Here is a 10,449-nt window from a genome sequence, read left to right on the forward strand (position 1 = left end):
AACGGTTCAATATCGATACGAGTATCGTTGCACCCCTACTAGTGTCATTTTAACAGTGTAGTCAGACTTATAATAATTCATTTTAACAGTGTAAAATTGTTCAACAAACACTAAAACACCAGACATTATGATACAGACTTGTGATTTGCACCCAAGCTTTTTCAAAATTCTATACGCGAAAAGTGTCATCTCTGCTACATACAGTCCAGTATATAGAGAGACGAGACGACGAGGCTCCACTTACAGCAGTGCAAGTAAAGAAACAATAAATATAAGAAGAGTAAGAAAATAAATATACACTTTAGAACTAGGGGTAAAGGGATCAATAAAAATTTAAAATTTATAATTTACAGTTTACAGTTTGATGATTTAAAGTCTGACACACAACCCGTCGAAAGGGGAGGGGCCCTGCTGCTTCCAAATAGAGCACATTTCATTCATAATGTTATAAATCCAAGCCCATAATGGATTCTTGATTTGAAATACATCCTAGACAAAGTAAATCTGTGAACTAAGGTGTAGGTCTATTAGGTCATGTTGTGGTGATCCCCATGTTGGGGGATGTGTGTTCATACTGGAGTGCAAAATTTAAACCAATGGAAGATGGACAAGAAAAGTTCAAAGCCATCAGGTGCTCAGTTTAGAAAAAAGAGAAAATGAATGGAGAAACGAGCACAAGATGCAGGTAAGCAGATGTGTTGGATTGGATAATGGCAGGTTATGTAGCCTGAAACTATCAGAATCAGAATACCCCATATGGAAAAAAAAATAGTAAAAACTTGATAAACTATGATTTACTCATGAAAGTGGCCACTTTCTCATTACTTTCATATATTGTTTTAGTAAGTATCCAAAACATACAAGTTTCATTATATAATTTTTCAAGGGATCTTATATCTGTTTTCACTCTTGTATGCTTTTCATACAAGTTTCACACAAGACAGATACAAACTTTTTATATATATATATATCTCTTTTCCATATGGCACTTTATTAATCCCTAAGGAAATTATGTGGGCTACAGCTGCTCCTAGAAGAAATGGTAAAAATAGTAACAGTAATAGACTAAACTCGAAACAATACATTATGTTACAGATTTTAATATTAATTAGTCATTGTTAATTGTTGATTTTTCCTGTTCTCATTGTATGACGAATTATGATGGCTGTTTGGTAGCTGTTCGCATACTATGCATACTCTCTCTCTTCATATATGTGTGTGTGTATGTTTCATAAAACAACATTTTAATGTTAATGGCCAATCCTTAATATGTTTTATGTGTGTGTGTGTTGAGGGGGGGCGCCAGAGGGAGTGTTCGCCCAGGGCACCAAACAGGCTAGGACCAGGGCATATGATGTTTTTGTTTGTGGCTATAATTTCTGCTTGCCTCATCACAGTGGGGTATCAACCACTAATATGGCCCCAAAAAGTAAATTTACTGAAAATGAATCTGAATACTGCAAGTGCTTCAAACAGCATGACTCATTCAGTCATCCACACCCATTCTATTAAACCTCCACACATATTCATACTCTGATGGATGCATTGGAGACAACCAACAAACCTCCACTTAGTGGATGTCCTGCTCTACATCCTGAGTTACAGCCACCCTAAATACAGTGTTCTTAAAATGTAATATGGAGAAATATTGTTTGTTTTTCCACAAAATTACCAAAAGAATTATGCTTACAGCCTAAAATTACAAAATTACATCCAGCATAATTTGTGTCCCCTTTTTGTTAAAAATATTCAGAATTTAGGTACTACTTAGAATTACTTATTCACTCTTTAACTGTAACTACAGTGTAATTATTTCTATTTCTAAAATATAAGGTGTTAAAAAGTGATACACAATTTACAATTACTTACGCAGCATTTAAAATTACTATTATTATTTCAAGAGTTTTATTCTTCGTTGTGCTTGTTACATTTCAAATGTATTAGAAATGCGAGAAATTTTTCAACCACCATAAACTTAACAAAAGACACTAAGAGCCAGTACCCCATTTGAATACATTTTAATCACTGCAGTGAAATGGTGAAACCCTTATGTTATATTGGTTTCTGTTTTACAGAAAATTGTAAAAACAGCAGAATAACAAAATTTGAATTTTTTTGTTTTGTTTTACTAGCCGATGCATCTAAAGAGTGAGTACTGATTGACCATCTCCTCCAAGCCCAAGCAGGTATCCCGGTATTTGTCAGTCTGACACTCTTCTGCTGTAGGCCAATACTCAACCCAGGTTCTCTCACCAATTACGTACTCGAATCTGAAAAGAACAATTGAAAGAAAAATAGTGTTTGTGTGACCAATCAGCAAAATACAGAATAAAAAAACTGTGATAAATATACACAGTTCAAGTTAATTACATTTATTCACTGAAGGTATGATTAATGAATAGAACTCTGAGATTAGTTTAAATATACACCACACACAAGCACAGCCAGACAAACAATATACTTACGTATTCTTTTTGTCATCTCGGTGAATATCTTTATCTGAGCCCATGAGAAGGTAGGTTTTTCCTTGTTCCAGACTTAAAGCTTCTCTGCAGTGTTGATAACTGAGAAATATGCGCTGTTTATTCAGTGGACCAACATCAAGACTCCCTGTAATTAAGATATGACAGTTGAGAGCAGTGATTTATGAATGACTGAATGTGTTGCTCAAGTTATAGTTAAACATAGTGCTGCTGTGTCCATATACATTCCTAGTTGTATCGTCATAATAGTGTCTTATGTGTAATATAAGTGTTTTGGCAATATGCTTGTGCTGAGTATTAAATGTTAAATTAGAAAATGGGTATCAGCAAGACAAGCTAATCTGGCTTACTGATAGCAAATGGTGTCAACCACTAAATGTACCTCTTAGTACAAAAGCATGCAGCAGTTTTATAAAATGCTCGATTTGTCCTTCAAATTGCCTATTTTTTGTGGCTATAATAGAAAATAACCATCACTGCTATCTTAATGCCACAAAAAACAACAACTAGTAATTTCTCTTAAAATAGACGTTTAAAGGACGTAGGTACTTGCCTTCTTTGATGGGGTCCAGCACTTTGACTTTGTGACTGTCTGTGGATAACTCTTCTACAACCTCTTCAACCAGTACTTTGTAAGCTGTGGGCAGCCAAAGTATAGTTTTTAGCTTTTTGCATTACTATATCCTATTAAATAAAACTAAATGTAACCCATTTATGTTTGTTTACCAAAGTCTACTTTGCTGGTCTCTGTACTTTCACAAATCTTAGCTTGGCGGTCATCATTGGGGATTTTTTCCTTCTTCTGCATACTGCAGTTCTCTGTAAGTACACAATAGGGACAGGGTAAAAATGCAAAGCTAATGTATTCATGTGTGTTGATAGGTGACTGCAGGTATATGAAGGTCAACTACACAACAAATATATCAGTAAGCATTTAATTCCTGCTCTGAGTGTTGTGACTACAGTCTCTAACATGAACCTTTGATTATTTACTGCAAAACAAATTTTAAATCACATTTGCCAAAATAGGCGTCTTTCAGATTTTATAATTGTAGATTTGTGCATACATCTAAAGTTACTAATAGCACCCTAGCTAGTTATGAAAAACAAATCTGCTTTCACAGGCCAGAATACTGCAGTGTGAAAGTATACCCAATGATTCAAAAGCTTGCAGAATCACCTTTAGCAGTAATAAGTAATTGTTTTCTCTAAAATCCGTGTCTCACTTTGTTTCAAGAATTTTAAGTTTGCCCATGTGTAAGTCTATCATATTCTTGCTACAGCATTTCAAATGGGTTGGGGTCTGGACATTAGTCCAAACTATCCTGTTGTAGATTTGCTGTGTGCTTGTGCTCTTTGTCCAGTTGCATGAATCAGTTTTTCTCATGCTTGCATCACGCTTGATCTGATTAGTCAAGTAATCGCAAAAATAATCAGTGACTAGTTGACTATCAAAATAATCATTTGTGGCAGCCCTTATGTATATGTGCATATAAATGGCCGATAAACGCAATTCTGATTCTGATTTTTGCTCAAAATTTGACTTTTAAAATAAAACCTTTACTTTAATAACACTTCTACTGGTGTTTTCTGTACCATTTAAAGTTAATATAAAAATACATGAAAACCTTTTAATTACAGTTTTAAAATAAGCTTATTTAATCAGATTTATATGATTATATATATAATTGTGTTTACCTTCAGCACATGTGCATATGTTATCTCTACAGAGCTGCAGTAGTTTTCCAGCTTCCCTCTCTGGATGGTAGAATTTCACGCAGCGTGTTTCTGTATTGAGGGAAAAAAACAAGTATTTGACTGTTATTTTGTGACAGTTATGGTAGATATAACAATGTATATGAAAATGATCGAATAAAATGGCATAGTGTGCCTATTTACATTACACTGCCAAAAGTATTTTGCTCTTCTCCCTTCACACAGAAATTAACTTGACTGACATCCCATTCTTAATCCATAGGGTTTAATATGATGTCAGCACAACCTTTGCAGCAATAACAGCTTCAACTCTTCTGGGATGCTTTCCACAAGGTTCAGGAGTGTGTTTATAGGATTTTTTGATCATTCTTCCCAAAGTGCATTTGTGAGGTCAGACACCAATATTAAGCAAAAAGGCCTAGTTTACACTCTCCAATTTTAATTCATCCCAAACCTGTTCTATTGGGGTGAAGACTGTTGCAAGATAGTAAAGTTCTTCCTAACCAAATTTGCTCATCTATATCTTTATGGACCATACTTTGTGCATTGGTGCACAATCATGTTGGAACAGGAAGAGACCATCCCCAAACTGTTTCCACGAAGTTGGGATGGTGAAATTGTCCAAATATCTTGGTATGCTGAAGCATTAAGATTTTCTTTAACTGGAAATAAGGGGCCAAGCCGAGCTCCTGACATTCCATGAAACTCTCTATGCTCTGTGCTTGCTAATCTGAGGGCCACATGAAGTTAGGAGATCTGTAGCTATTGATTCTGCAGAAAGTTAGTAACCTCTGTGTGCTTCAGCATCTGCTGACCACACTCTGTGATTTTATATGACCTACCACTTAATGGCTGAGTTGCAGTTGTTCCTCATCACTGTCACTTTGTTATAATAGCATTAACAGTGGATTGTGGAATATTTAGTAATATTTGAGGAAATCTCATGACTGGACTTGTTGCACAGGTGTCATCCGATCACAGTAAGAGGCTGGAAATCACTGAACTTCTGAGAGCGACCCATTCTTTCACAAATCTTTGCAGAAGCAGTTTGCATGTCTAGGCGCTTTTTTTATACACCTGTAGCCATGGAAGTGATTGGAACACCTGAAGACTAACAAAGGTAACATGTTTATGAGACTCACGTTCATAGTATTCATAGACAGATACAGATGCGGGTTGTAAGACGCCCACTGGCATTTCCTGTTTGATTCTAAAAGCAATTTCCTCTGGTCGTGTGTGAGAAACCTGGGAATTGAAATATAGACAGAGAAAAGCATAAATAAAAACCCAGGCAAAGTGGAAAAAAGGGGGATAGGAAGAACGATTGGAGTGATTTCCAACCTTGTCCAAGTAAATGATGAGTGAGCCTCTTTCTGACAGGGCTTTGTTCATCTCATATTTTGATATGGTGCGGCCACGTCCTCTAGACAACTAGAGACACACAAAAAGACAAATTTTTAAACATTAAGAGGTCTTATTATTTTGGTTAACTGTAACCACATAACATTAACATAACTTCTTACCAAATCCAGGTCTTTTGTTTCAACAGCAAAACCAGTTAGTAAGCCAATATCCAAGATTGACATGCCTGCATCACGATCCCTGTTCTTATACCTGTAGAGAGAATGATAAGAATGATTCAAATGACAGCAGAGTTAAATGGACGGGAACAAAAAAATCCAATTAAGCCAAAACTATTTCTAAAGTGTAGTTTATATTGTACTTACATGACCTCTATCCTAAGTTTGTATATCTTTTCATCTGCATTAGATTTTTCTGAAAGAATAAGGAAAAAGAAAAAATGAGCACAAACAAATAAAATGCCATAAACTGAAGCAAACAGATTTAATGAGATAAGTAAAATAAAAAGAGGAGATAAAGGACATCAAAGTACCTTCTACGAGATCCACTTTGAGGGTAAAATTCTGGCAGTCACTCTCCCGTTCTTTGGGCTTAGCGTAATACAGTGATACCAACTGTTGCATCAGAAAAAGTGTGTTTTTATATTGTGTGATAAATAAGTCTTTGTAATACTGTTCTTTTAAGGTTTAAAAAGCTTTGTCTAGGATTCTGAAATGATCAACTAACAGATAACTTACTGTCACTGTTGCTTCTCCTGTTCCCCTAGCAGTAACTGTGATGTCCTGGTTTATATCGTTAATCTGTTGGGATTAATATGTACAAACACACAAAGATGTGTTTGTACATATTATGAGAAAAAAAAAGAGATAAGCTCACTTTGCTCCCACTGACTGAATTTAAATTGCATTGAATGTCTGTTAGACAGGAAAAAGGAAATAGACCAAAAAGCTTGCAGAGTGGTGAGATGGATTGCCAAAAAGACAGAAACACTAGCAGTACTGAGATTTATTTACTGCTAGAGGACATGTTTTCAGACTGACAAATTGTGCTACATGGTGACTGTGTTTGTGTTGCTTCTTCTCACCTTAGACGTTCTTGTGGCATAGTGGTTGTTCTGATTGAAATTGTACTTTTCAGGTGCCGACCTTCCTGGCAACTTGATGTCCACATTCAGATCATACTGTGGTTCGTTAGCGTTGATCCAGTACTCTGCTACAGCTTGATAGACCATTATAGTAGCCTGGAGAGAAGAAAAGTGGGGGAGATAAAGAAAGGCAAAGGTTATAAGGTGGGATAATATGTATAAAATATCTGCCTATGATATCTTGATTGACAGGAAGTTTTGTGTTACCTGAGTTGATCCATAGCCTCCTCCCACCTTCTGTTGTGCGTTGAACCATCTCACAACAGGTCTGGCATCTTCAAAGTTCTTTATTAAAACAGCACAAGACAGGAGTAGAGTGTTAAAATAAATTATGGAAAAACATTTTTCAAAGGTATTTCTGAGTTTTAGGCTTTCTAATCTGCTTTTTATTTGGGTATAATTAAAATCCAGTCCAGAAACTTGCCTAATGAAAGAAAATGCAGTGTTTTTCATAGTTCATAACGACTCTGTACAAAGCAATGTCTTATTTGTTTTAATTTGTATTTGCACACAATAATAACACAACATAAAAATAAATGGAGAAATTATCTTCATTGAGCTGGAATTTCACAGTTAAATAAATGGTAACTCTGGAATGGTCAGCAATGGTATTTAAATACTGTAAAGTAAATTTTCAATGATTTTGTGTCCAAAACCTATAATATTTTAGAGACACATGAATGACAGATGGATGATATAATTTGGACATGCTCACCTGAGACTTGACAAGAGCAAGAAGAGCATAAGCTGTGGCTTCCAAAGTGTAAATACGGCCTCTAGGTACAGGCCAGTGAGATAGCTCTGACAGACACAGTCACACAAGTACATTTTTATTACTATAATATAAAACAGAAATATTTTAGAAAAAATGTAAAAACTTTTTTCAAGTTAAAAAAAATACTGGTATTCATTAGATAAAAGTAAATTGATAAATATATACCCAAATTCGAGTAGGCACACTAGATTTTACTGAGAAGTCAGAAATGAATCAAGTATAATATTCAATAAGTAAAATTTTCAGGAACACAAGAAAATTGATGAGATTTTTTCAGATATTTTATAAAAAAGTAAATTTTAAAATTCATGAATAACAAAAGTCATGGTCTTCCAGTCTTCAGTGCTTTTCACCCACTTCTGTCTGTCTCTCCTCAACTCTCTCTCGCTCATCTCCCTCTGTCAGTGTGTGTGTGTGTTCACTGTGTGTCCCTCTAACCACGCCTTCTGTTCCAAGGGAAAGTCCTTCCTCTATTTCCCGCATCTCATGTCCGAACACCAAGAGTTAAAACAATCACCTCGTGGTAGTCTTCAGATGATCGGCTTTCTATTCAAGCTAGAGGAATTCCCTCATTTGTGGCAGAACAATGGCTATCACCTCTGTCTAAAATCAGCCACATCTCCCAGAAAACCAGTTAACATCTCTGTATCCTCCGAACCACTTGAATTATCCTCTATTCTGCAGGTTTATCACAAAATTTCAGAAATTTTCCATAAAGATATACTTTTACTTTCACCACATTGACCATTGAACATTAACTTTTCTCCAGTGTTTCTTTTGGTGGCCAAGTCTGAATAAGGGTTTTGGAGCATGTGTCTGCCCTCTCCACTTGTGCTCAAAGGAAAACCTCTCACACCCCTCAAGTTAGTCAGCTGCATTCCCTAACAATACCAGGATGCCCTTGGTCCCACATTGCATGTGTGTGTGTGTGTGTGTGTGTGTGTGTGTGTGTGTGTGTGTGTGTGTGTGTGTGTGAACATACCTGGGGAAACAAACTTGAATAGGATCTCTTTGTTCAATTTGTTTTCATTAGCCAGTGCATATGATGTCATGGCCACAGCATAAGGGTTGGTGAGGCTGGGCAGGCGCCTCTCCAGGTAGGCCACTGCTTTGTCTATACTGCCTGGGAGACTCTGGGCAGATGAAAAAAGGAAAAAGAAAGGAAGATAATGAGTGACAGGAAAACGGAACATAATGTTCTTCATCCTTTTGTGAGCCTACAGAACATGTTGGTGAAATTAATTAAATTCTGTCTGTTTTTGCTGGTCTGTGGTTTAAATCTTCAATGCAAGTGCAATAGAAAGTATCACCGTTTGATCATTTTAGATACTTTGTAACAACAATGTTTGCAGGTGAAATACTCACGTTGACAGTGTCGGAACATATTGAGCGTGACTCTTGCATTGCAATGAGGCAGAAAGCTGTCATGGAGGCGTCTGAATCTAAGCCGGCCACATCACCCTACAGATGAAGCACAAACATATTATTATTATTTCTAACAGAACTTTTTTAAATATTTATAAAAGCTGATTGGCAGTTGTATAACTGGTTTCTCATTTAGTTATAAGTTATTTTGTATTTTAAGTATAGATGAAGAACTGGTGTTAATAAAATCAGTGCACTCACATTCATCGCTCACTGCAATACAGCTGCAAATTCTTTGAAAACACCATCAGGTTGTTGTCCTTTGAGAATAAGGTACTTGACAGCATCACAGATCACATTATCTTGTATTGCAACCAGATGATGGGCCATTGCAAACACCTTGGCAACATAGGCAGTCAGCCTTATAGACAGGAAGAGGGGATACAATAGCTTAATATAATTTATTTGCCCTTACTATAAATTGGCTTTGCAAAATCAGAAATTAAAGCAGCATGTGCAAAATATTATGTATGAATTCATGGATGTTTGTGGGTGCCTCACCAGGTGCTAGCTGGGCGAGAAACAAATGCAGCAAACGATCCATCATTTTTACGGAAGGCCAACTCGTTTGTGTAACCTTGATGAAACAATTAAAGAAATAAAACAATCTTTTTACTTCACTGCTATTCAACTTGCATCTGACTCTTATCAATTAGAAACAATTTTGAGGCGCTCTGTGTGTTTATTGTGTTACCAAAGAATTCATGTACATCTGTGAGAGCCTACCAGTTTTTATATGTTGGAGAGCTTCATTACGTTTCTCAAAGCCCACAGTTTCCCATTGGTTGGTTTTGTCCAAATACAAGGTTGCAATAACAGGCAGGGTCATTGAGATCATGTTCTGCTCTCCACAGCCCGAGGGTTGTCTGATTAGAGTACCCATTGAGTTGCCGCCAATGGCATTCTCCACCAGCTGAGATACTTGTTCTCTCCCTGCATGCATACACATACAAAAAAGGTTCACAACACCCATTAAGGTAGTCAGTCCCGAATGTCAACAATAACAATATATAATAGAAGCTTCAGGGTGATATAGCCACTGAATCACATAAACTGCATAAATATTAAATATTTCTCACCTGTCACAGAGATCTGTGTGCTAGTAGGTGTGTTTGGAACCAAATCTTTCCTTTGAATTCCACTGTTAAGAACTTCATTCTGTACACCATCTAAACAGAGAAAAAAAGGTTTTATTAAGGTGAAAATCAGTGTGTGACTTAATAATTAGAATCTAGCTTTTTAATAGATAAACTCACTGTCTCCTTTCTTAACAGGATCTAAAGTCACAATCTTTGGATGTTTAACCAGCACGCCCTCAGGCTGGAAAACAGACAAACATTGGAAGTCATCATTATTTTAGCAAAGAAAAGTGCAGTAGCTACAGAACAGGAAATAAATCCATAATTAAATTAAGTCCTCCACAGTTTGTCCTTCTAAGCCTAACTGCAGCCTTTATGACTAAACTCAGTTTAACTTTGTATTCTTGTTGTGTGAAGTGAACCTCTCTCGATGTGTGAGAGAAGTAGCCACAGCAGCAAAAATGC

General features: G+C 36.3%; 2 protein-coding genes across 2 annotated transcripts in view; both read right to left on the reverse strand.

Annotated features, from left to right (window-relative positions):
- The window catches only part of LOC102208279 (complement C3-like), a 125,673-nt gene that overhangs the window by 100,120 nt on the left and 15,104 nt on the right, over positions 1–10,449 (reverse strand). The window lies entirely within an intron of this gene.
- Positions 2,129–10,449, reverse strand: part of LOC102208541 (complement C3-like) — a 13,582-nt gene continuing 5,261 nt past the window's right edge. The window contains 21 exon segments of the mRNA XM_013913490.1: positions 2,129–2,270; positions 2,466–2,610; positions 3,037–3,120; positions 3,210–3,302; positions 4,182–4,271; positions 5,342–5,444; positions 5,541–5,630; positions 5,723–5,813; positions 5,927–5,975; positions 6,094–6,175; positions 6,299–6,361; positions 6,646–6,801; positions 6,913–6,990; positions 7,421–7,506; positions 8,463–8,613; positions 8,846–8,941; positions 9,107–9,266; positions 9,407–9,482; positions 9,632–9,838; positions 9,985–10,074; positions 10,162–10,225. Coding sequence (XP_013768944.1) covers positions 2,129–2,270; positions 2,466–2,610; positions 3,037–3,120; positions 3,210–3,302; positions 4,182–4,271; positions 5,342–5,444; positions 5,541–5,630; positions 5,723–5,813; positions 5,927–5,975; positions 6,094–6,175; positions 6,299–6,361; positions 6,646–6,801; positions 6,913–6,990; positions 7,421–7,506; positions 8,463–8,613; positions 8,846–8,941; positions 9,107–9,266; positions 9,407–9,482; positions 9,632–9,838; positions 9,985–10,074; positions 10,162–10,225 — 2,196 coding nt within the window.

The sequence above is a fragment of the Pundamilia nyererei genome, unplaced genomic scaffold (genome assembly GCF_000239375.1).
Source record: "Pundamilia nyererei isolate P.nyererei 1_Seehausen unplaced genomic scaffold, PunNye1.0 scaffold00134, whole genome shotgun sequence".
Taxonomy (NCBI): domain Eukaryota; kingdom Metazoa; phylum Chordata; class Actinopteri; order Cichliformes; family Cichlidae; genus Pundamilia; species Pundamilia nyererei.